The sequence below is a fragment of the Leucoraja erinacea genome, chromosome 5 (assembly GCF_028641065.1).
Source record: "Leucoraja erinacea ecotype New England chromosome 5, Leri_hhj_1, whole genome shotgun sequence".
Taxonomy (NCBI): Eukaryota; Metazoa; Chordata; class Chondrichthyes; order Rajiformes; family Rajidae; genus Leucoraja; species Leucoraja erinaceus.
The window spans coordinates 46,139,627-46,167,106 of NC_073381.1; the positions used below are offsets into that span (position 1 = coordinate 46,139,627).

The following is a 27,480-nucleotide window of genomic DNA, read 5'->3' on the forward strand; positions in this document are numbered from 1 at the left end:
TCAAACTAACAGGTCTATAATTGCTAGGTTTACTCTTAGAACCCTTTTTAAACAATGGAACAACATGCGTAGTACGCCAATCCTCGGGGACTATTCCCGTTTCTAATGACATTTGAAATATTTCTGTCATAGCCCCGGCTATTTCTACACTAACTTCCCTCAATGTCCTAGGGAATATCCTGTCAGGACCTGGAGACTTATCCACTTTTATATTTTTCAAAATGGTCAGTACTTCTTTTACTTTGAAACTCATAGTATCCATAGCTACTCTACTCGATTCCCTTACCTCACATAATTCAATATCCTTCTCCTTGGTGAATACCGAAGAAAAGAAATTGTTCAATATCTCCCCCATCTCTTTTGGCTCTGCAGATAGCTGCCCACTCTGTCTCTCCTATGGACCAATTTTATCCTTCGTTATCCTTTTGCTATTAATATAGCTGTAGAAACTCTTTGGATTTACTTTCACCTTACTTGCCAAAGCAACCTCATATCTTCTTTTAGCTTTTCTAATTTCTTTCTTAAGATTCTTTTTACATTCCTTATACTCCTCAAGCACCTCATTTACTTCATGCTGCCTATAATTATTGTAGATCTCCCTCTTTTTCCGAACAAGATGTCCAATTTCCCTTGAAAACCAGGGCTCTTTCCAATTTTTACTGTTTCCTTTCAACCGAACAGGAACATAAAGATTCTGTACTCTTAAAATTTCCCCTTTAAATGTCCTCCATTTCTCTTCAACATCTTTCCCATAAAACAAAATGTCCCAGTTCACTCCTTTTAAATCATCTCGCATCTCATCAAAGTTAGCCTTTCTCCAATCAAAAATCTCAACCCTAGGTCCAGTTCTGACCTTCTCCATAATTATATTGAAACTAATGGTATTGTGATCACTGGACCCAAAGTGCTCCCCAACGCATACCTCCGCCACCTATCCCGTCTCATTTCCTAACATGAGGTCCAGCACTGCCCCTCCTCTAGTAGGTACCTCTATGTATTGCTGCAAAAAACTATCCTGCACACATTTTACAAACTCCAACCCATCCAGCCCATTTACAGAATGTGTTTCCCAGTCTATGTGTGGAAAGTTGAAATCTCCCACAATCACCACCTTGTGCTTACTACTAATATCTGCTATCTCCTTACATATTTGCTCTTCCAATTCTCGTTCCCCACTCGGCGGTCTATAATACACCCCCATAAGTGTTGCTACACCTTTCCCACTTCTCAGTTCCACCCAAATAGCCTCCCTAGATGAGCCCTCCAATCTATCCTGCCAAAGCACTGCTGTAATATCTTCCCTGACTAGCAATGCAACACCTCCACCTCTTGCCCCTCCAATTCTATCACACCTGAAGCAACGAAATCCTGGAATATTTAGTTTCCAATCACAGCCCTCCTGCAACCATGTTTCACTGATCGCCACAACATCATACTTCCAGGTGTCTATCCAGACTCTAAGCTCATCCACCTTTCTTACAATGCTTCTAGCATTAAAATATGCACATTTAAGAAACCGTCTCTTCTTCTCTGTTTATTTCCTTTTTTTTCTTTCTCCTCTTGTGTCCGAGTGCTTCCCTTTTCTGCTTCCTGCCTCCCATTCTGTCTACTAGCTTTCTCTATTTGAGTCCCTCGCCCCAACCATTCTAGTTTAAAGTCTCCCCAGTTGCCTTTGCAAATTTCCCCGCCAGGATATTGGTCCCCCTCGGGTTCAAGTGCAACCCATCCTTTCTGTACAGGTCCCACCTTCCCCAAAAGAAGTACCAATCCTTGTAATTTCCTATTCTGCATGCACAATACTAATGTAACAAGTAATAATCCCAACAACTAATTGCTGTGGTTTGTCCAGCAAAACAGGCACTAAATATTGTAATGTTAGTTTTGAAAGAGACTATACCTGTGTAACATATTCTGCGGTTATTGGTAGAAAATAGACTTTGTCTGCCAGTCCTTTAGATGTCTGTACCGTTGCAATATTTGGATTGATAAGGACTGATTGAACATTCTCCTCTTTCAGAGCTTTAATTGCCTGAAATAGAACCATAACTTGAATATGAGAAACACATATCTCATCAAAACAAATACATTGAGACACATATTTAGAACAGAAATATAGTAATTTATTGCAGCACGGCTAACTTCCTTGAAGTCTCTTATAGATTCTTGCAAACAGCCAAAGAATTAATATGCAAAGAGAACACTGTATTTTCTGTTGCACTCATTTGCTTTATCCTTTATCATGTTATATCATTACAAAATTGCCTCGAATCCCTTCTTCAACTTACCTGAGAACCTGAGTAATCAAACTCCCCAGCTTGACCAATGGACAATCCACCGGATCCAAGAATAAGGATCTTATGAGATTGCAGCCTTCCAGATGGAGATATACTCTCCTCCGTTCCAGTTTTGTATGTATAATGCGAATTTACACGTTCTTTAACTGAAGAACAAGAGCGAGGTTTAATTTACAATATTAATTTGTCATAAATTACAAAATTAGGTTTTATAATTGCTCTTAATTGTACATCAATTCCAAATTATACATTTTGTTTTCTAATGTTATTAAAGAATAGTCATAAAAAGAAAATTATCCCTCTATATAATTTTACAAACACGTTAACAAAGCAAAGCGCGTTTCATATAAAGTACTTTGAAGATAAAAAAGTGTATTAGCCTACTTCCCTCTCATTGCTATGATCAAATGAAGTCCAAACTGTTGGAGACTATAAATCACTTCTCTTATCTGGTGACCAAACTCGTGTTGGAGCTGCTGAAACAAATTCTCCGTGGATGAGAGCTTACAGCACATTTTGGTTGTAGAGGGTACAAGAGTGATGTGCTTAATAAGAAAATCATGTATCAGGATTGAATGATTAAGCTTGATGAAAAGGAGAGTTGGGGAAAATAGTGCTGCCATGAATATACCCTTTATACAGGCTTCAGACAAATACTACTAAACAGGCACGGTCACATGGTAAAATTAAAAGAGCTGGTGGCATCTTGGGTGCAAAAGTAACTTTGACAAAAAATAAATAAACAAAAAAAACTTGGTGGGGTGGTACACACTTTTGAAGATTGCAAGAAAAGTAAAATGATGTTCCTAAAAGTACTTGGGCTGATATGTAAAATTATACCAAGTAAAATGTTACAATCACAAAGAGACAGCAATCAAGACACATGCTGCAAAATAAAAATTAAATTAAAAAAATAAAAGTGACATGGCCAATGCTTAAACAGTACAGAATTAGAGAGCTGGTGTGCAAATATTCCAATCTCAGAAGGTGGTAGGGCAGGCTGAGAAAATCAGTTTCTCTCCAAGTCATACAAAATCATTACTTGGAATTATTCACTGAGCATTCATCATCACCAGGCCTAGTTACTGGTATTCCTACACCACAATCATCATAAAACTGATATTCATGGAGGCAGCAAACAAGAGATTTATTAGCACTCCAATGGCAAGAAGGGGCCTGGACGAGTACAAGCTGTGACTCAACAGGTAACTCTCTCACCCGAGTAGGAATGTTGTGCCACCATCCATCTCTTGAGCACAAAAATGCAAGCTACCATTTGGTGGCAACGAAGCACTGCACTTGTACCACCTTTCAAATGAGATGTCACCACATTTCAAATCAGATGCAAACCAGAGGTTTTGTCTGTCCTCTCAGATGACTTTAAAAAAAATTATAAAGGCATATCAAAATGCAGAGTAGTTATTCCTTGGAGTATACTTAATTATTATTTTTAACGTTGAAGGTTATCTGGTCATTAACAATTGCTTTCAGTTGAAGGTTACTGTGCACAAATTGTCTACCTCATTTCTTCAGTTATAACAAAGACTTCAAAGTACCTCCTTGACTATAAAGTACTTCCGTAAATCCCAATGTTGCGCAAGGTATCATAAATATTCATAGCTCTTGTTGTTTCCCTAAAAAATCTTATAGGATATTTCATTGGTGTTCAATATCATGAAGGATTTTGAGGGGTACAACTATTTAATTTGACTGACAAAGAAGCCCCAACATGACACAAATCAAATAGTCAATACAATGTTCCTTGGTGTACAAAGACTACACCAAAAAACCCACAATTTGTAGACTAGATAGCTATCCCAGTGCATTTGAAACACGAGTATTTTTTTTAAACTCAGAAATCAGAATTTTCTTTTTGCAACTATTACTGCAAAACAACAATATCATAATTTGTCTGGGCTCCAAGCATTTTTTGAATGCACCAGAATAAATGTAAAACCCTTAAAGCTCAGCAGAAAGATGAAATAAGTTGAAGCAAAACAAACTGCCAGAAGAACTCAGGTAGAGCAGCATGTGTGGGAGGAAAGGAAATGTCGATGTTTTGGGTGAAGGCCCTGCCGGTCGGTATGCATTAGAAGTTGCATTGCCCTAATGTAACAGTGTATCAAGCGGACCTTGTCCTTGCATTACGGGACTAGGAATCAGAACGGATAGAATTTACTTTTTGGATACATACTTAAACATGAACAAGTTAATTATAACCGTTGATTAGAGTAAGATAATAGTACTTTGAAAATATGTAAAACTCAATTTGAACAAGTTGCAAAAGGTTTACAACTAATCTCCCATAAAAATTTAAATACCCCTGCTGTTGAATACATGATAATCACGACACAAGAAACTGGGGCCAATCCCCAATTTCCTTATATCTCCTCTTTCCATCCAACACCCATATTCCTCCCTCTAGCTTTACATTTCACTCCTTTTCTTTCCTTACTCTGTATCATGTTGTCTCCTTTTCACCTTTAGCCTTTGTCACTATCTCTACCCATTTGCCAATGAAAATCATTCCTCATCTGTATCCACCTATCATTTGCCAGATTTTGCCCTAAGCCAAGCTCTCTTTTGAGCTTTCTCCCCCAACTTCTTCAGTCTGAAGAAGGGTCTCAACTCCAAATGTCGTCTGTTCTTCTCCCCCCACACCCCAAAAACATGCTCCTTGACCTGTCAAGTTTGTTTTCTTTTTGCACATTATTATCAACAACAGGATTTAACAGTATACAAAAAGATAATGAACCCAATGAATAAATGTGAAGGATTTAATGATTCATATGATTATGACAAAGCTCCTTGTAGGTATGTTATAAAACCTACCAGAATCGTGGCTGAGCATCTGCCCTACCCCGTGTACGCGATTTTGGCGCTGTTTAGAGGGGGCGGGTTTAAAACGCGATTTTTACTAGGCTGTTCCAATCGAAAATGTTCAGCCTAGTAAATCATTAACGGAAAATCGCTGAAAGACCCCGTCGTAAAAGGTATTATTAATTTTTATGGCCTTGTATAATATTTATAGTAGTTTAAAAATCACTCTCTCGCTCCGCAACCTCTCGCAGCCCCAGGGTTTTATAAAGCAAACAATTAAAGGTATGTACCTTATTTTTACATTAAATGGGGCTTGTATATAACTCTGTATATAAAGTTTTCTATAGCGAGTAGCTCATTTTGGGATCTTTATATCCCGCAGTATTTTTCTGGGCACTTGAGGGCACAAATCCAGCGCAATGTGAACGTTCTAAACCAGCGCGTTCACAGGAACACACTAGAAAGCCGATTTAAATTGACTTTAATTTACAGCAAATGAACACTAAATTCCTTCCATTTGGCCTATAAATTGATGTAAATGAGATTTAAAAAATCATGTTTTATTATGAATTATTTGTGAATATTATTTGGACACTTGGGCTATTTAAAAATGTTAATCATTTATTAAGAAATGGATAGATGTTTAGTTCGGTAATTGAAGTTTGAAATTAGCTACAATTGGGTAACTAACTAATTATATGCTTTAATTTCAGGTCATCCAAGTAAGATTATTTTATATTTGTTTCAGAATGCTTCAATCTATGATAACTGAAAATTTCATTCAGTTCTCTTAATTTTTAAGAAGGTTATGGGCTTTTGACTGTCCACGATCACAGCTTTTTTGTTATGTCCATAGAAAATCAATAGGGAACAAGATGCTAATTTCCGAGTATGAAAATGGCCATAACTTTTTTATTACTTGAGATATGAAAGTGAATTAGGTGTCAAATTAAACTTATTGTTATGCTTTATCTGATGGGATAAATTGCAGACTTGATTTTTTAAATCTCAAAATTTTGTAACATTGCTACTCCTTGTAGAATATTTTCCTCCGGCACGCTGCAATTCCTCAGAACACAAAAAAAAAATACACCTGCAAATGCATCGGCGATTTACATATGTTGGGTTTTCAGCCAGAAACAGGTTGGCAATATTTGCATGTAATACATGAGAAATCACTGCATTTTTAAAAAAAAATCACGTTATGGTTCAGAAAGTTTTGATTTTGAGTGCATTACAGTCTGTTAAATGCCATCATGATAGGCACTCAGATGCCGACATCAAGGTTCTTACCAGTTATATCTAAATTAACACCTAACTTCGTGTCGCTCACACACTCCAAAAATATATCAAAAAGATCCACTAAGTCTGTTGGTCCTGCCATATGCTCCGGGTGAAACTGCACACTGAAAACAAGGATAAACAGATTATAAGCAATTTATGACATATTGGCTATTTTCCTACATCATGCGCCGCCCACACGTGAGACTATGTATGCAGAATATTGCATTCTGTTTTTAAATCATATAATCAACTCAGTTGCGTGGATCTTTCTTGAAAGGATGAAATAATTTTTTTTTTTAATTTTGAGCTACAAAATACTAATATTGTATTTTAAATCAATTAAAAATACTCAACCTTATCTGTTCATGACTACTATATTAAGGAAAGGAATCCAATTGAACTTTCCACTTTTAAGAAATGTTAATGATTATTTGTAATGATCTGACCCAGAGCAAATCTTTCAATCCAATCAATACTACAAAGATCCTCTGCTTCTCCAAAATGGCCTCTTTGGCCCAGGCAACCTGCTCAATTTTTTGTCGATGACATCTCCTGAGAATGCTCCTCCGTCACCCCATATTAAAGTTCAATGAATCATCTCTAAATTATCCAGAGACAATTTACTACAATAATAGCACAATGCAAGTGTCATGCCGATGATGTAATAAGAATTGAAAACTAACAGGTTTAATTCATGTTGCCTTTCAAAGTACTTACCTGAAAATTGGTTTAGTATTATGAATTATTCCTTCATTAGATTTGTCATTAGCATTGGTGAACAGAACAGACCAATCGTTTGGAAGAAAACTGGTCTCAACAGCAAAACCATGATTCTGGGATGTAATGAAGCAACGTTGCGTATCTTCATGAATACAAGGCTGGTTATGCCCGCGATTTCCATACCTATCAAAAGAAAAACAAAATCAAATGTATTCCATTCAGGAAATGTTCAGCAAGTACAGCAATAGCCCAACAAATTTAACCTATCCCCAACTAGTCATAAAAGTATCCAGGAGTTATACATTTCTTCACAACCATTGATAAAATTTCTACATGCTGTGATCTAATATTTTGAAATATCAAGAAATAGATTCAGAATCACATTTATTGTCACTTGCACCAATTAAGGTACAGTGATATTTGAGTCATACAATTAAAAGAACACAACACAATTAAAAGAAATGATAACATCACATAAACATCCACCACTGTGATGGTAGGCAATAAAGTTCAGTCAGATAGATGGATGGATACAAAGAAAGGGGGGGGGGGGGGGGCAGGTATTGTAGCGAAAGAAAGGACACTGCAGAAGGACTTGGACAGATTGGGAAAGGGGCAGATGGAATACATCATGCATTTTGGTAGTATGAATAAAGGTATAGATTATTTTCTAAATGGGAGAATTCAGAAATTGGCAATGCAAAGGGACTTAGGAGTGCTGGTACAGGATTCCTAGAAAGTTAATTTGCAAATCAAATCAGTAGTAAGGAAGGCAAATGCAATGCTGACATTTATTTCAAGAGAACTAGAATATAAAGACAAGAATATAATGCAGAGGCTTTATAAGGCACTGGTCAGACTGCATTTGGAGTATTGTGAGCAATTTTGGGCCCCCATATCAGATGACGTATGTGCTGGCTCTGGAGAGGGTTCAGAGGCGTTTTTTTTTTAGAAGAATGATCCCAGAGATGATTGGGTAAGCATTTGAAGAGCGTTTGACGGCACTGTGCCTGTGTTCACTGAAGTTTAGACGGTTGAGGGGAGGGATCTCATTGAAGAATAGTGAAAGGCCTGGATAGACACAACCCTGATTGGACTGATCCAGGATGGGGAGTAATCTGCCTACAGACAAGAAGTGTCACAGTTGGCGTCCTGCTGCCGTAGCAACAACCTAGAGCTCAATGCTCTTAAGACAGTGGAATTGATTGTCGACTTTAGGAGAGCTCCCCCTCCCCTCACCCCACTCACTATCAACAACACCACAGTCACATCTGTGGGGTCTTTTAAGTTCCTGGGAACCATCATCTCCAAGGGCCTTAAGTGGGGGGCTACCATCGACTCCACAGTCAAAAAGGCACAACAGAGGATGTACTTCCTGCGGCAGCTGAGGAAGCACAATCTGCCACAGGCAATGATGGTCCAATTCTACACGATAATCGTAGAGTCTGTTCTCACCTTCTCCATCATGGTCTGGTTTGGCTCAGCCACCAAGCACGACACCTGGAGGCTGCAGCGAATTGTCCGATCAGCAGAGAAGAATGGCTACAACCTTCCCTTCATTGATGAACTGTACACTGCAAGGGCCAGGAAGCAAGCGGGCAAGATCATCTCTGACCCCTCTCACCTTGGCCACAAACTCTTTGAATCACTTCCCTCTGGAAGGCGACTCCGGATTGTCAAAGCTGCCACAGCCAGACATAAAAATAGTTTTTATCCACGAGTAGTTGCTCTATTCAACAGCCAAAAATCTGTAGCCTCTCTTTGATCTGGTATTTTGTTGGTTCACATGATTGATCAATGGTGTTTTATCATTAATGTCTTATTATTATCATTAATGTTTAGTGTTTTCCGAGTCATTCGTAACTGTCACTGTACGTCATGTTGTTACTTGTGGGCGGAGCTGAGGAATTTATTTTGTCAGAGGGTGGTGATTCTATGCAATTCATGATTAGTACGGGTGTCAGGGGTTATGGTGGAAAAGACAAGAGAATGGGGTTGAGAGGGAAAGATAAATCAGCCAAGATTGAAAGGCGGAGTCGACTTAAGGGCCGAATGGCCTGATTCTACTCCTATCACTTAAGATAGACATGATTTTGTTTTTGAACTGAGAAAATAAATCCAATCTGAAGATTAGTAAAAGGATGAGAAAGACACAACTCTCCAATAAATTATTAAGATAGAAGAATTTCAGCAACACATTTATAAAACAATTTAATGGAGAAAATTGGAACTAAAATCCTTTGAACTTTTGCTGGATTGATTCAGATGAGAAAAAAAAATGTATTCTCCAGAGCGCAAGGAAGGAAGGTCACACCCACAATTTACAACACATCATCATGCCTTTCTTTCAAAAGGAAATGGCAAAATAAAGTGTTTGTGTACCTGCAGAGCCTGGGTCATACCGCATTGAAACACTTGGCCCACCGCAACTGAACCTTCCATCATGTACGCAACAACATTAATTCAAATTTCCTTTTCACATTGCCATCAACAGACTCCATCCTCACTGTGCTCCGAATGTCACCTACATTTACAGTACCCAAATAACTCATCAACCAGCACATCTTTGTAAGTAGAAGAAACTGAGTATATACAGGGGGAAACCCATGTAGTTACAGGGATAATGCACAAACTCCACATTTCCAGCATCAAAAACAAATAAATGGAGCATCCGCTGCACCAACCAAAAACTTAATTTTGCAAAGTTGCTTAATTGCATAGATAATCAGAGAAAGTTTCAGTATCCATCTATCAATGTGCATGTACAATCAAAACAATACCAATGACACAACACCTTTCTACAAGTGTTACATTCCTCAAAACACCAATACAAGATTCAAGATTCAAGTGAGTTTATTGTCATGTGTCCAGGGCTCTCACTTAACCTTTTTTCCCTGTTGCCAGTCAGGCAACCTCGACAGCTTTTTAGGTTGCCAAATGACAGTTTAGGTGGTCATTTAAGACAGTTTGCATGACGCGTGCGATAATGTGCTCGGACGAAGTATGTAGTTACCAGTTGGAATTATGCTCAATGAAGCATTCACATACTATGTTCAAGAAGGAACTGCACATGCTGGAAAATCGAAGGTAGACAAAAGTGCTGGAGAAACTCAGCGGGTGCAGCAGCATCTATGGAGCGAAGGAAATGGGCAACGTTTCTGGCCAAAACCCATCAGTCTGAAGAAGGGTTTTCGGCCCGAAACGTTGCCTATTTCCTTCGCTCCATAGATGCTGCCGCATCCGCTGAGTTTCTCCAGCACTTTTGTCTACATTCACATATTATTTCTGTTTCAAATAACTCACAAACTCAACATATTCATCAATCAAGACATAATATATCCCACAATGACATGCAGCAAAATTATAATACAATATCTCAACTCTTTTTACACATTGCAATTAATGCAATTTCTATTAGTTCTTTCCACTTCCAAACAAAACTGTGGTTAGATTATTCAGCATATGATCAACCTGTGTCAATAAATCCTGGACCATGGTAACATATATGCTTAACAATGCACACTACAGATTGATGCAAGCATGTTTTCTGTGAAGGACCAAAAATTACCATGACATGGCCATAGCATGGGTCGTTATTGCTATTGGCACAGAAACACTCTGGCTTCCCACATAATTTATCCATAAAATATACAGGTTGCAAGGAAATTTCTAAAGGCATTTTATGATAATAGCTGTTAAAACCAATTATACCCATCTGACAGGTTAAACATTACACTAACTGAAAAGAGATGGCCAAAGGACATAACTGCAGCAAATGTTCTTTTTGTAATATGTTTAAAGGTGTTGAGAGGAAGAGGGGGAAAGAGGGGGAGGGAGAGGGGGAGAGGGGCAGAGGAGGTGGGGAGGAAGGAAAGTCAGCGCTCCTCGGACAACATCGCCCTGCTGCCTTGGCCGTCCCTGTCCAACGCCAAATTGCCGCAGCCAAAGGGGGAGGCGGTTGGGATATCCTCGCCACCGCCGCCACTCCTCCGCCAGCCGACAGGAAGCTGCAGGGGCCGAGTGGTGCAGCTCAAAGATCCTATAGCTATAGGATCTTTGGTGCAGCTGCTTCAGAGAGCCGAAGGAGACCTCCCTCTCCCTCTCTCTCCTCCTGGCCTCGGCGTGCGAGAGGGGTTGTTTTGAAAGCGCCGTTGGCGGATTTGCAAGCAGCGGCCACTATCGCCCTGATAACGGCCGCTGCTTGCAAATCCGCCAACGGCGCTTTCAAAACAACCCCTCTCGCACGGTGCAGGAGGATGCGGCGGTGGAGCCGCTGTCGCGGCCGCTGCTGCCGCTGTTCGACGCCCGTCATTCGCTCCGACCCTTCATCACCATGCACCAAGTATCTTTGCCCCACAATACAGCCATCGCCGACATGAAACGTCACGTTCCTATTCTCCAGAGATGCTGCCTGACCCGCTGAGTTACTCCAGTTTTTTGTGTCTATCGGTATAAACCAGTATCTGCGTGCCAAGCCGGGCAAAATGAGTCGCCGTTTAGGTTGCCCCGCGGCACTTTGGGTGGTCAATGGCAACCGGGCAACCGCTAATTTCGAGCCCTGGTGTCCCAGATAGGACAATGAAATTCTTGTTTTGCTTCAGCACAACAGAATATGGTAGGCATGAACACAGAACAGATCAGTGTGTCCATATACCATTATATAGATATATACACACATGAATGAATAAACAGATAAAGTGCATATAAACAGATAATGGGCTATTAATGTTCAGAATTTTGTTTTGAGTTGAGTTTAATAGCCTGATGGCTGTGGGGAAGTAGCTATTCCTGAACCTGGACGTTGCAGTCTTCAGGTTCCTGTACCTTCTACCTGAAGGTAGCGGGGAGATGAGTGTGTGGCCAGGATGGTGTGGGTCGATGATGCTGCCATCCTTTTCGAGGCAACGACTGCGATAGATCCCCTCGAAGGTAGGGAGGTCAGAGCCGATGATGAACGAGGCAGTGTTTACTACTTTTTGTAGTCTTTTCCGCTCCTGGGCACTCAAGCTACCGAATCAAGCCTCGATGCAACCGGTCAGCATGCTCTCTACTGTGCACCTGTAGAAGTTAGAGAGTCCTCCTTGACATACCGACTCTCTGTAATCTTCTCAGGAGGTAGAGGCGCTGATGTTGGTCTCCTAATCTGAGAAAAGACATTCTTGCCACAGAGGGAGTACAGAGAAGGTTCACCAGACTGATTCCTGGGATGTCAGTACTTTCATATGAAGAAAGACTGGATAGACTTGGCTTGTACTCGCTAGGAATTAGAAGATTGAGGGGGGATCTTATAGAAACTTACAAAATTCTTAAGAGGTTGGACAGGCTAGATGCAGGAAGATTGTTCCCGATGTTGGGGAAGTCCAGAACAAGGGGTCACAGTTTAAGGATAAGAAGGAAATCTTTTCGGACCTAGATGAGAAAAACATTTTTCACACAGAGAGTGGTGAATCTCTGGAACTCTCTGCCACAGAAGGTAGTTGAGGCCAGTTCATTGGCTATATTTAAGAGGGAGTTAGATGTGGCCCTTGCGGCTAAAGGGATCAGGGGGTATGGAGAGAAGGCAGGTACAAGATACTGAGTTGGATGATAAGCCATGATCATATTGAATGGCGGTGCAGGCTCGAAGGGTCGAATGGCCTACTCCTACACCTAAGTTCTATGTTTCTATGTGCTTTCTTTATAATTGCATCGGTGTTCTCTGACCAGGAGAGATCTTCAGAGATGTGCACGTCCAGGAATTTGAAGCTCTTGACCCTTTCCACCATTGTTGATATAAACGGGACTGTGGGTCCCCATCCTACCCCTTCCAAAGTCCACAATCAGTTCCTTGGCTTTGCTGGTGTTGAGGGCCAGGTTACACAAAAAAGCTGGAGAAACTCAGCGGGTGCAGCAGCATCTATGGAGCGAAGGAAATAGGCAACGTTTCGGGCCGAAACCCTTCTTCAGACTGATCGGGGGCGGGGGTGGGTGGGGACAAGAAAGGGAAAAGGAGGAGTAGCCCGAAGGCTGGGGGATGGGAGGAGACAGCAGGGGGGCTGAGGGAGGGTAGGAGACAGCAAGGACTAACAAAATTGGGAGAATTCGATGTTCATGCCCCCGGGGTGCAGACTCCCCAAACGGAATATGAGGTGCTGTTCCTCCAATTTCCAGTGCTGCTCGCTGTGGCCATGGAGGAGACCCAGGACAGAGAGGTCGGAGACGGAGTGGGAGGGGGAGTTGAAGTGCTGAGCCACCGGGAGGTCAGCTTGGTTATTGCGGACCGAGCGGAGGTGTTCGGCGAAACGATCGCCCAACCTCCGCTTGGTCTCACCGATATAGATCTGCTGACATCTAGAGCAGCGGACGCAATAGATGAGGTTGGAAGAGATGCAGGTAAACCTCTGTCGCACCTGGAACGATTGCTTGGGTCCTTGAACGGAGTCGAGGGGGGAGGTAAAGGGACAAGTGTTGCATCTCTTGCGGTTGCAAGGGAAAGTGCCCGGGGGGGGGGTGGACCGAGAGGGAAGGGAAGAATTGACAAGGGAGTTATGGAGGGAGCGGTCTTTGCGGAAGGCAGATATGGGGGGAGATGGGAAGATGTGGCGAGTGGTGGGGTCACGTTGGAGGTGGCGAAACTGACGGAGGATTACTTTTTGTATGTGACGGCTGGTGGGGTGAAAGGTGAGGACTAGGGGGACTCGGCCCTTGTTGCGAGTGCGGGGATGGGGAGAGAGAGCAGTGTTGCGGGGTATGGAGGAGACCCTGGTGCGAGCCTCATTTATGGTGGAGGAGGGGAACCCCCGTTCCCTGAATAGTGAGGACATTTCAGATGTCCTGGTGTGGAACGCCTCATCCGTGGAGCAGATGCGGCGTAGACGGAGGAATTGGGAGTAGGGGATGGAGTCCTTACAGGAAGCAGGGTGGGAAGAAGTGTAGTCCAAATAGCCATGGGAGTCAGTGGGTTTATAGTGTATGTCGGTCAGAAGGTTTATAGTGTATGTCGGTCAGAAAGGGCCAGGTTATTGTGCTAGCACCATTTGGTCAGTCGGTCGATCTCTCTTCTATATTCTGACTCGTCCCCACAAGTGATACAACTGTTGTGTCGTCAGCGAACTTGATGATGGTGTTCGCACTATACCGGCTACGCAGTCATGAGTATAGAGTACAGCAGGGGGCTGAGCACGCAGCCTTGCGGTGCTCCCGTGCTGATTGTTATCGAGGTTGACACCTTTCCACCAATTCGAACAGTCTGTGAATGAGGAAGTCGAGGATCCAATTGCAGAGGGATGCGCAGAGCCCCAGTTCTACGGTGTTTGGAGGGGATGATTGTATTAAATTCCGAGCTGTAATCAACGAATAACAGCTTGACATATGAGTTTTTGTTGTCCAAGTGGTCGAGCGGAGTGGAGAGCCAGCGAGATGGCATCCACCGTTGATCTGGTTTGGTGGTAGGCGGACTGCAGTAGGTCCAGGTTTTTGTCGAGATAGGAGTTGATTTGCTCCATGATCAACCTCTCAAAGCACTTCATTACCACCGATGTTAGTTCCACTGGTCGATAGTCATTGAGGCACGTCACCTTGCTCTTCTAGGGCACCGGTATAATTAATGCCCTTTTGAAGCAGGTGGGGACCTCAGAAGTGAGAGGTTGAAAATGTCCGTAAAATGTCCAGCCAGTGTGGTCCGCACAGGTTTTTAGAACACGACCGGGTATACCATCAGGTCCAGGCGCTTTTCGAGGATTCACCCTTCTGAAGGATTTTCTGACATCGGCCTCTGTGACTGTGACTGAAATACCATCACAGCGAATGGGGGCTAGAGAAGGCACATCAGTGTTCTCCCTATCAAAGCGTGCGTAAAACGCATTGAGCTCGTCAGGGAGTGATGCTACACCGACATTCGAGCTACCTCCTAATACAGTGAGAAAGCTGCAAAAATTATAAAACTGTTTTTGTAGATTAAATCATTCTTCCAAATTCCATGAAAAACCAATGTGTACATTTTTTGCATGATGGTGGTCAATATGGAATTTACTTTAAAATCCAAATAAATGCCTGTGTAATTCATCAGAATCCACAACTAAAACCTGATTTCAAGACGAAAAGAATTTAGAAATTTTGGAAGAAAATCCAAATAGTTGAAGGTTCACAATCACAATCACAAGAATAAAACAATATGAGTCAAGCCTGTACCAGTACTCTTCTTCACAGGGAGATACAGTGCCCTCCATAATGCTTGGGACAAAGACCCATCATTAATTTATTTGCCTCTGTGCTCCACAATTTGAGATTTGTAATAGAAAAATATCACATGTGGTTAAAGTGCACATTGTCGGATTTTAATAAAGACCATTGTGATACATTTTGGCTTCACCATGTAGAAATTACAGCAATGTTTATACTTAGGCCTCCCATTTCATGGCACCATAATGTTGGGACACAGCAATGTCATGTAAATGAAAGTAGTCATGTTTAGTATTTTGTGGCATATCCTTTGCATGCAATGACTGCTTGACGTCTGCAATTCATGGACAACACCAGTTGCTGGGTGTCTTCTCTGGTGATGCTCTGCCAGGCCTGTATTGCAGCCATCTTTACCTTATGCTTGTTTTGGGGGCTAGTCCCCTTCAGCTTTCTCTTCAGCATATAAAAGGCATGCTCCATTGGGTTCAAATCGGGTGATTGACTTGGCCATTCAAGAATTTACCATTTTTTAACTTTGAAAAACTTCTTTGTTGCTTTAGCAGGATCATTATTTTGCTGTAGAATGAACCGCCGGCCAATGAGTTTTGAGACATTTGTTTGAACTTGAGCAGATAGGATGTGTCTATACACTTCAGAATTCATTATGCTACTACCATTAGCAGTTGTATCATCAATGAAGATAAGTAAGTCAGTTCCTTCAGCAGCCATACATGCCAAGGCCACAACATCCCCACCCTCGTGTTTCATAAATGAGGTTGTATGCGTTGGATCTTAGGCAGTTCCTTCTCTCCTCCATACTTTGCTCCTACCATCACTCTGATACAAGTTAATCTTCGTCTCATCTGTCCACAAGACCTTTTTCCAGAACTGTGGTTGCTCTTTTAAGTACTTCTTGGCAAACTGTAACCGGGCCATCCCATTTGTGGATAACCAGTGGTTTGCATCTTGCAGTGTAGCCTCTGTATTTCTGTTCATTAAGTCTTCTGCGGACAGTGGTCATCCACACAGGTGTGACAAATCCACACCTGACTCCTGAAGAGTGTTTCTGATCTGTCGGACAGGGTTTTTTCTTTTTTATGGAGAGAATTCTTCTGTCATCAGCTGTGGAGGTCTTCCTTGGCCTGCTAGTCCCTTTGCGATTAGTAAGCTCACCATTGCTCTCTTTCTTCTTAATGAAGTTCCAAACAGTTGATTTTGGTAAGCCTAAAGCTTGTCTTGTTAATACTTGGCTGATGTCTCTAACAGTTTTATTCTTGTTTCTCAGTAATGGCTTCTTTGACTTTCATTGACACAACTTTGGTCCTCATGTGGATAAACAGAAATTAAAATTTTCAAAGGTGATGGAAATACTGGAGGAAAGACGAGGTGCTGTGAGCTCTCTTATACCTGCATTAAGGAGGCAATTAAACACACCTGAGCAATTACAAATGCCTGTGAAGCCATGTGTCCCAAACATTATGGTGCCCTGAAATGGGGGGACTATGTATAAACACTGCAGTAATTTCTACATGGTGAAACCAAAATGTATAAAAATGCCCTTTAATAAAATCTGACAATGTGCACTCTATGCGATTTTTTCTATTAGAAATCTCAAATTGTGGAGTACCTAGGCAAATAAATAAATGATGGGTCAATAGACAATAGGTGCAGATGCCAGCACCGCCATTCAATATGATCATAGCTGATCATCCACAATCAGTACCCCATACCTGCCTTCTCGCCATATCCCCTGACTCCGCTATCCTTAAGAGCTCTATCTAACTCTCTTGAAAGCATCCAGAGAATTGACCTCCATTGCCTTCTGAGGCAGAGAATTCCACAGATTCACTAACCTCTGTGTGAAAAGGTTTTTCCTCATCTCCATTCTAAATGGGTTACCCCTTAATCTTAAACTGTGGCCCCTGGTTCTGGACTCCCCCAACATTATGGAGGGCACTGTAATTAGGACAATTGCTTTCCATCAGCCTGGAACCGTTGGCATTTACCAGAAAAGTGCAGGCTTATGTTTCTTATCACTTTGAGCCTTTGAGATCATGGAATACTTGAAAAGCACTTTCACAAATTAAAGTAATTTACAAATGAAGTGTGTAGCTGTTTTGTTCTCCAATATTGATGGAGTGGGGAAGTCTCATCTCCAAAGGGAATAGAGAAACATCTCATCATATGCCACACAAAGATCAACATTCCTTAATTAATTCTACTACAATTTTTAATTCACAAGGTTTACTTTTGCAGCTGTAATTTCAATCACTTGGTTAACATGTGGATCGGAGACTGAATGACATTATCAAAATAATCGGCCAAAAATATTTAATACTTGTCTTGTTTAGAGCATAACCCAAGTTATGACACATTCAACCTGCTGTTTAACTGTTGCATACACATGGACTTATTTTACCTACAATATTTTAATATGCAATATTTTACTTGTTACGTAATGAAGTCTTGCTTGGTTTTAGGATCAGTAATGTATATTATGCATACAAATTCGTCTAAGGTAATAAAAACACTCAGAACACTTCTACATCTTTCAACACCACCTTTCCCACTTTATGCCAACTCTTATACTGGGGTACACACTCACTAGTCTTGGCAATGCTCAGGTAGTTTGCTCAATGTTTCATATGCCACACAAAACAATGTTTCATATGCCACGCACTTACTGATCAGAATGAGGAAAATAGTAAATTTCGGAGCTACTTGGGAGATCAGAGAGCAGCCACAAAATGAAGCAGCATCAGTGTTTCAAGTGAATGAGCCTTAGAAAGGGAAAAGTGTTCTTATTGGCTGAGATTTTAAACAAGTATTGAAGCAAGGAAAGGACAAAACTGATATTCTGTGACAAGGTGGCAAAAAAAAATCACATGTCAAAAGGGATGATGGTCCAAGGTTAAACAAGCAAGCAGAAAGCAATTAGTGGGTTTAGATGTGGTAATAAAAGACTGACTATCGTTATCTTAAACTGTTGAACTCTAATATTTGGAATGGTGAATATTGCCCAAATCTCTAACAGAGAAGATAGCATTGCCCAAGCCGAAAGGTGCTTTAATGGTTGAGGGTAAAGGCCAAGGACAGAGTAGTCACAGGAAGAAATGGAAACTAAAGTTGGGGAATTAGAACATGGATATACAAGAAACAAAGATGCTCTGCTGATCAATAACCCAGCTTGCATTTGGTCTCCTCAATGCATATAGATAGATAGATATATAGATCCTTTAGATCCTTTATTGTCCTTGATCCTTTATCCTATATATTATAATATATATTATATTGTGAATGGTGAATATAGCATGTTAAATTAAAAACAATTTAATGTCAGTGCACTGGGATGAAGTATTTGTGGGGCTGGATATTGTAAAGTAATGAAAGTATCGGCATTACTTCTTCTATGTTATAATGCAAAAATGTTGTGGCAAGGCCAGGGGTGGTGTTCACAAAGTAGGAACAAAGTATTCCAGGGAGAATTATCTTTCAGAAAAGGGAGAAGATAAATCGGATGTCTGCATCACAATAGAAGTGGCATAAAATGGTAGATGATGTCCAATGAATAATGACACCAGTGTGGTGGAAAGCAGAGGCAGGGGAAGCACATCAGTGAAGGATGGGAAAGGAATTGAAGTGGCTATAGTACATTTCACATCGTTTTTAAACCTTATCCTCACTGCAAATTAATAATGTGATCCTTGCCTCACAATCTTTGCCTCATGAAGCAAAGGTTAGAGGCGATTGTCCGCACAAAGATAGGCAGTCACGTCGATTTGATCTAGTTCAAGTTCAAGTGAGTTTATTGTCATGTGTCCCTGATAGGACAATTAAATTCTTGCTTTGCTTAGCACACAGAACATAGTAGCTAAAGGGGAAGTAGCTATTCCAGAACCTGGTTGTTGCTTCTAAGTGTAGAAGCAGACAGTTACTTTACCAGCACGATCACTGAAGAAAGTACTTGTGATTCAATTCCTAGTAAAAGATATGTTATAACAAAATAACACAAAATAACACATACAAATTCAACCTCCTACGCAAATCTCGTTTGCAGCTCACTCACTTCATTTTGTAAGTCTTTAGTCCAACTGCCAATGAAAGAATCTGATGTCCCATACAAATTCCAAATAACGGCTTTGGCTTTTCTTCAGCAATTATTTTTTTGACATTGTTAATTGTTTCTTGACAATACTCAGGATCTCCTGGGCCATTGGTAATAAATAAACCATCAAACTCTAAAATGGAAAAAACAAAAACACTGTATATTTCCAACAATCATTCATCATTTTCCACAAGTGAGACAGACATAGACATGACTCGAAATATATATATTGAGTGAAGGTTGTTTCATTTCTCGCCTCTACACAGAATTCATTATCTAAGATTCCACCGGGTGGCGTTTCGATGACAGCCTCGCCTACAGTCTGTCTGTCCTGTTCGTCTTTTTTTTGTTATTTTGAGTGTGTTTAAAAAGTATGTGTTAATATTCTCTGGTTTGTTTTATGTGGTGGGTGGGCAGAGGGGGGGGGCTCAGAGAAAACTTCTTTTCAATTTCTTACCTTGCCTGAGATACGATTGTTTTCTGGATCGTACTTCCGGTCGCTCTGTGGCCTAACATCGTGGAGCTGGAGGCCTTGCTCGGGACCAACTTTGAGCCCCACCGTGGGGTGTGGACTTACCATCGGAGCCGAATCCTTGCCTGGGATCGTCGCTCCAACCGTGGCCTGCAGGCTTTAACATCAAGGAGCTCAGTCTCGGGTTGAGACAGTCGTCGGGAAGCTCCAAAAGCCACACGACGTTTGACTAGCCCCAGCCAGGGGAGATCACCTGCTGCGGGGAGCTGAAATTCTTCCTCCCCGATGCAGGAACTTGATCGCCCTGACGAGGTGGCTCACCGCTGGTTACGGGAGTAAGATCGTTCCATCAACAGAAGTTTAGAGGCCCCCGACCGCGGCAGAACAAAAAACTGAGAGATTGAACTTTTTTTGCTTTCCATCTCAGTGAGGAATGCGGAGGAGTCACTGTGGTGGATGTTCATGTTAAAATGTATTTTGTGTGTTCTGTTCCTTTTTATTCGTATGACTCTATGGCAAATCAAATTCTTCGTATGTTGCAAAACATGCTTGGCCAATAAAATATGATTATGATGAGATGTGGATTTTTACTTTAATGGTTTATAACTTATGCAGTGGTGAACAAAATGAGTACGTGGTCTTTATTAAACAGAAGGGAAAAAATCAACTTCATGAACATTAAAATTCTGTAGATTAAAAAAATTCTGCAGGTGTCTGAAAATCAATCACAACAAACCACAAAAATGTTCACGAAACACAGAAAATGCAATGAAAAATATTTCAATTTAACAATTAGATTTTCAGTTCCTAATTGAAGAGTGAGTGCTTTATAAAGCTGCAACAACATTAGAAAAATAATTGTTTCCTGGTGCTCCCGAATTCTAAAGGCATAAACTGTTCTCAGCTTACACTCACCTTTACTATTAAAAGGATAATCCCATGGCACCACAATTACGGAAGCTCCTCTCTTACATAAGCACCTGATTTGGTTATACTTCATCCCACAGTCCACTGCCATAATTTTCACACTTCCAGAGGGATTGTAAACTTTGGGCTCCTGGTGGTGAGATAGGGAAAAAAAAAGTAATCCACTTTTATAAACACAATATGTTGGCTCACTGGTAAGTTCTCTTTTACTTGCATAACTTTAACAAAACCATGAAAATATTTTCTTGCAAGAATAAAAACCTGGATGAAATTTCATTGCACACATCCACATAAATCAAGTTAAGAAATAGCAGCAGAAATGTGCAAGTATTAATGAATACTAGACCAAGTGCAGACCCCAACAGTGCAGGTCTGCTCCCCCAACGCAGCCGTTCCCTACCCGTAGCCCCCACGGGAGACGTGGTCCTCCAACTCAAGCTGCTCAGGAATCAGCAGTGCGGCTGTTTTTAAATGGCGTCTTTGAGGCGAGGTGCAGGCGCCAGAAGCCGTTATGGTCGCTGGCCAGCAGGAGGCGACAAAATGAGTGAGTGGGAGGGGGAGAAGGATTTGTACATAAACACGACAAAATTTAATGAGGAATGGATACTTGGAATGAAAAGTCCACCATAATGGTAGAAATCTCTACCGTAATGGAAAAAATCAGGGCGTTTGTGGGTCGGGTGTTGTCGTGGCAACGAATCAAAGGCTGGCAGCCACAAGTCAGAAACACACACAGCCACACACAGTTTTATATATATACTAGACCACGTGCAGACCCGTTGGGTCTGTTCCCCCAACGTGCGGTTGGGGGGGGGGGCGGCATGCAGCTTCACACACACTAACTATCCCCCCCCACCCGGCACTCATGCTAATTAACCCCCTTGATATTATATTAATATATTATATCTACTAGCTCCCAACTTGCAGTATTAGGGCAGAGACACAGAGAGAGGGGCAAGAGGAGAGAGGGGGTGGCGAGGAGGAGAAAGGGAGGCTCCTTTTGACCCCATAACCGAGAGAGGAGGGGGGGGGAGAGTGCCTTTTTATTTCAACCCAAACCCCCCAAACAACCATTTGCAGGCAGTGCTTTTTTACTTTAACCATATTTTCATTTTCAAACCACATTAAGGGTACTTACTCACAGTTGTGTGGACATGTGTTCAGTGTTATTCACAGCTCAGAGAAACATGACCCTCTGCCTTCCTCCAGCTTGCAGGCTAATTGAGGCACACCACTTCCTGGTTTTATAGTCCATCCCCCCTGCCGCCAGCAGGGGCAGCAGAGAGAATGGGGAATTTTGTAAAATCATTAATATCTCTTTATTGGGGGGGGGGGGGGGGGGGCTCTGAGCGAGGTGGCCAAAAATGACGGCCGTAGGTGGCGGCGTTCTCTCAGAAATCGCAGCACAGATGGCCAAAACCGGTCAAAGATAGACAGACACAGACAGACACATGTGCCACATTTGGGACAGTTTAGAAGAAATAAAATTTCTACTTTGTACACATCACTCACTGTGTTTCAACATTTTTTTTACAACGGAAACAGCCTCCATAAATGTATACTGATAAAAGAGGGCGACAGAAATTCAGTCACATGCATAATCAAAGCATCAGGTATTCCAAAAACGATTTCATTTATTTTTGTATTATTTCTATCTCACTTTCCCCTCCCCCTGCCAAAGAACCACCACGCCAACCACCACCACCACCAAGCTCCAATAAGTCATTGTTTTTTTACTATGGCGGCAGACACAGCTCTTTTGAACCTCCTGAGAGCAGGGAGCACAGATATATGTCCTAGAGAACACAACATAGGATTCCACTCAGCTTATGCCCTGCTCCCTGTACCATAAACTAATCTGCCCCATGCCCCTACTCTTATCACAGATAAGAGCAGGGCATTCACATTTATTTCTCTCAAGTGTCTACTCAACTGCCTTCTGAAATAATTCCTCATCTCCAATTTCATCATGTTGAAAGGATCCAAGTCACTACCACTCACTGTGTTAAAAATGTACAACTTCATTAAAGCTAATTTTAATATTCCACTGTCCGGAAAATCAGCTACCCGTGCCCATCTTAGCATCTATGACAGTACACATCCCATCTAGCCAAATCTCACTGGCACTTGAAGAGTCAGCTCACAACCAGCCTGGTACAGATGACTGAGAACAAAATGGTGAAAATGGGTTCAAATAAGCAGATCAAAAAAGTAAATACAGCAAGTGATTTTTTGAAATAATATAAAATGCTAGAAAAACTCAGCAGGTTTGACAACATCTTTGAAGAGAGGAATGGAAATGGTATTTTAGAATGCAGCAGAATTAATGACATAATAGGTTGTGTAAATTGTAAAGAGTTGTGTTCACAATAAGGGGCATGGTTATAAACTCAAAAGCAATTGAATAAGATTTGTTTTTCCATTTGATTACAAATGGGATGTTGTCCACTTTTAAGTTGACATGCAAATATCAGCTATACTTTGGTAGTCTTGCCTAATTCAGGAAATAAAATTAAGTTGAAAAAAAAATAGTTATTTAGCATTCATCGGGAAAAAGTTGGAGCTAGTACACAAAGAAGATAAAAAATAGCAAGCACACTCCATGAACAACCTATCACATTTCTGACATTTACCTTGATAGAAACCTCCTTCACCAAATGTTGTTTGTTCGGATCATGATAAGGAAGCGAATTCGGATCAGTCCCATTTATCACAATCTTCCCTAACATTGTGCCTTTCTCCCGTATCCTCTTTGTTAGACATCTAGTATCTATTCCTGTATGTTTAAGAAAGTTATATCATTAGTTTATAATATAGTTTAGGTCATATCCTGGAGGGCATCATGTGGGTACATTCCCACCACCGCAATCTCACAGAATTAAGTCAGTATAGTCTATATATCTAATTAGACTCGACAAGAACTAACATTCTAAACATTGAGAAAATGTATTGGACTACCAAAATCACCATCAACAAAATTCTCGAACAAAAAAATTCTACACATCTCACAACAACCAGCTGGTTGAAGTAACTATGTCTTAAAATGTACTTATGCAAAGATATACAAACAAAATGTGGTTCCTATACTGATAATTCCAAAAGGAACCACTGGCATTCGGCTGTTCCTCTGTAGATCTGAGACTTGCATAGATCTGCTGTCAGTCTAGGACCAGCTGACTGTCAGATGACAGTCTGTCACTGTGCTCCTTCACTCATCTCCACAGGTAGTCCAATGGCAGAGAAAGTCTTGCAGCAATTTCCTCATAATACACTGGGTAATCCACCACTCTGAAATACATCAGTCAGATTCCTAAGGACTCCATTATATTGACGGGGATTCTAAACCTGGAGAATGATAGCACAGCAAGGAGCCAGGAAGTACAGTTGGTTTAAATTACATTTATTTCAATGCAAGAGGTCAGGTAAGGTGGATGAACACAGGACGTGCATTGGTACACAGAGAGGAAACAATATCCTGGCAGGAAGGTTTACCAGTGCTAGTCCAGCCTAGTATAAACCTAGGCAGTGTTGTGGATATCACCAGAGGGGCAGAGGCAGACATAAAAAGAAGAATCAATAAGGCTAGGGTGCTCAGGAAGATCTGGAGCTCAAAACATATCTCAATTAACCCCAAAAATACGCATCTTTAACTCAAATGTGAACCAGGTGATGCTGTATTGATCAGAGACATGGAAAACAAAACACACTACAAACAGGCTGCAAACATTAATTAACACCTGCCTTGGGAGAATACTTAACATCTGGTGGAGAGACAAAGTAGGCAATGTGGAAAAGAACAAGCCAGGAGTCCATTGACTTACAAATTTGAAGGAGAAAATGGAGTTGGATTGGACACACTCTCAGGAAACCTGCCACAAACATCACCCGGCAAGCCCTGAAATGGAACCCCCAAGGAAAAAGGGAAAAGAGGTCACCCCTGGAACAGCTGGAAAAGAAGTGTCCAGACAGAAATGTCTGAGAGTGGGCTCAACTGGAGATATCTTGAAAGAACTGCCAACAACTGAGTGATATGGAGGACATTTGTCAATGGCCTATGCTCCCTAGAGGAGCAAAAGGCTTTAGAGGAAGAAGTGCTGGCAGATAACCTGAGCTGCTGCTGCTGCAATCAATTTTAATAGCACACATAATCTGCACAAAGAGAACAAGAAACTTTGCAACTAATCTTCACAAATTGTCATTGTCAGTGTACAGTACAGAGACAACGAAATGCTTTGCATCTCCCTGAAAGTCATATCACGTTGAAGTTCGGGGGGGGGGGGGGGGGGGGGGGGGGGGGGACTATGGCTTCCGAGGTACGTTGTTTCCTAGAGTGACAAAAACTGTGAAGTTTAAGGACTATGGCTTCCAATTGGTCCTAAAAACTGTATTTGGGCAGAAAGGACAAGGGAAAACTTTTCAGTCACCGGTAGAAAATTTAAAATTGTATTCCAGTCACAGAATACAAATTGATTTCTCCCCAATTTGGCGTGACATGATTTTTTTTAATGCCAATGAGTGTTTCGCCCTCTTGCAGAAATGTTAAAATCATACCCATATCTTGAGATACTGTATGTTTTGTGGAGCTACCCCTGCAGGCCTGTCGCGTCAATCACTCAATGGGGCATTGTATCACTGCTCTTCTGGAGCTTTGCACGACGCTTTACAGTTGGATCTTCGACTTCCTCATCAGCAGACTTCAATCAGTGCAGATAAGTAGCAACATCTCCTCATTGACTATCAACACAGATGCATCTCGGACCAGGTGGCTAAGAACACAGCCATATATCCCATGATTAAACACTGTACCAATGCCAAATATAAATACCCGACAACACCAATGTGGTTGGCCGAATTTCTAATGATGACGAGTCAGTGTCCAGGAGTGGAGTTGGACACTTGGTTGAGTGATACTGCCACAACAACCTCTTGCTCAACATCAATGAAGGAACTGATTGTTGATTTCAGAAAAGGAAAGTCTGGAAACCACATACAAGTATTTATTGATGAGTCAGTGGCGTAGAATGTTAACATCCTGGATTGCCTGTCCAGGGCCAAGCACATTGATGCAATTACAAAGAAGGTTTACTTTCTTAGAATTTAAGTGATTTGGTATACGTCTCAGAATACTCTAACAAACATTTACAGATGTATTGTAGAAAATATCCTGAATAAAGGCACAAAAAGCTGGACTAACTCGGCGGGACAAGCAGCATCTCTGCAGAGAAGGAATGGGTGACGTTTCGGGTCGAGACCCTTGTCCAGACAAAATATCCTGACTGGTTGCATCATGGCCTGGGATGGCAATTCTAATGAACAAGAACGCAAGAGGCTGCAGAGGGTGGTGGAGTTAGCCTAGTCCTTGGTGCTGCCTCAGGGAGGTGGTAACTATCATCAAGATTCCCCACCGTCAAGGCCATATCCTCTTCTCACTGCTACCATTGTCCGACACCACCAGGTTTTGGAAGAGCGGCTTTCCTATAATTATCTAGTTCTTGAACCAACCCTCACGCTATCCCTAATTCAACCTTGACAACAGAATACTACAAACCGCTTGCACCACTGTAGACTTGTTTTTGCTTCTAATTTTGTCTCTGCACTAATATCTTTATTTTATGAAAGAATTGTACGTAACTTGCCCGTAATTTGATTTTTTGTGCGTCTGCCCCAATCTATGTGCCCGTGATCCCACTCCACTTCTGTCCCTTTCCACTCCTCTCCTTCACTTCAGTTCAATCCAGCCTGCCATTCAGCAATGGCAGCATAAAAATAGGATACTTACCCTCCAATGCTGGAATTCCTTGGTCTTTCAGCCACTGGCCCAATGAACGAACTGAACTCCAGTGACTTGGATTCTGTGAATGTTCACCGATCACCAGTGCAGCAGCATGAATTTTGGAAGATTCAAACCACTAAAAATAAAAGGTCAATTAAACCTAGTGAATTCAAATACGAGAACTCCATTTTGCCTCTTGGACAAGGGATTGAAATATTGACATAGATGCAATAACCACATTTCAGGCATAATACAAAACCAATTCCTTAACACTGTCGTACATTTCAACATGATTGAGTAAAAGAAAACATCAATTTCATGATCAGATTACCTATATCAAAGGAAATTGATTATGATAATTACAGACCAATAATTACACTCATTTAAGCATCAGGGTGCAAATTAGCTTATCCCATGTTACATACCTTACTGAGCCCATGTTCATCAACTTCATCCTTTGGTACACCATAGTTCCCGATTAATGGATAGGTAAGGACAAGTATTTGGGAATAATAAGATGGATCAGTCAAAGCTTCAGGGTAACCGACCATTCCCGTCTGGAAAACTAACAAAATATGTCAAGGATAAATGGATGAAATGACAAGTGTTACAGTCAAATATCTTGATTCTGTTACAAGCATATTTAATCACCAGGCATATTTCAATTTCATTTAATTTTCCACTAAATCTGCAGCTCTACAAATGTATTTGCTGGACAATTTCCTGCCACAACCTTTTAAACTTTCATTTCCCACATTAGAAAGCACCTTGTCGGAGTTTAATATATGATAATGACAAAATAATTGCGATGAGAAACTTACTTTCCCCTCCATACAGAGTTTGCCAATGTGTAACAATGCTACAGCTCAATATACTTTAATGTATTTGGTCCAGAAACTCATCATTTATTAATGAAAGTGCATAA

At 41.3% G+C, this 27,480-nt stretch overlaps 1 protein-coding gene across 4 annotated transcripts in view; it reads right to left on the reverse strand.

The window, feature by feature from the left end:
• The window catches only part of cad (carbamoyl-phosphate synthetase 2, aspartate transcarbamylase, and dihydroorotase), a 98,255-nt gene that overhangs the window by 65,469 nt on the left and 5,306 nt on the right, over positions 1-27,480 (reverse strand). For all 4 annotated transcript variants that reach the window (XM_055635507.1, XM_055635506.1, XM_055635505.1 and 1 more), the window contains exons 2-10: positions 26,981-27,120; positions 26,562-26,691; positions 23,416-23,558; positions 20,771-20,912; positions 19,345-19,516; positions 7,116-7,301; positions 6,408-6,520; positions 2,286-2,440; positions 1,898-2,029 (exon numbers count right to left, since the gene is read on the reverse strand). In XM_055635507.1, the coding sequence (XP_055491482.1) occupies positions 1,898-2,029; positions 2,286-2,440; positions 6,408-6,520; positions 7,116-7,301; positions 19,345-19,516; positions 20,771-20,912; positions 23,416-23,558; positions 26,562-26,691; positions 26,981-27,120 (1,313 nt within the window). The remainder of the gene's footprint in view (positions 1-1,897; positions 2,030-2,285; positions 2,441-6,407; positions 6,521-7,115; positions 7,302-19,344; positions 19,517-20,770; positions 20,913-23,415; positions 23,559-26,561; positions 26,692-26,980; positions 27,121-27,480) is intronic.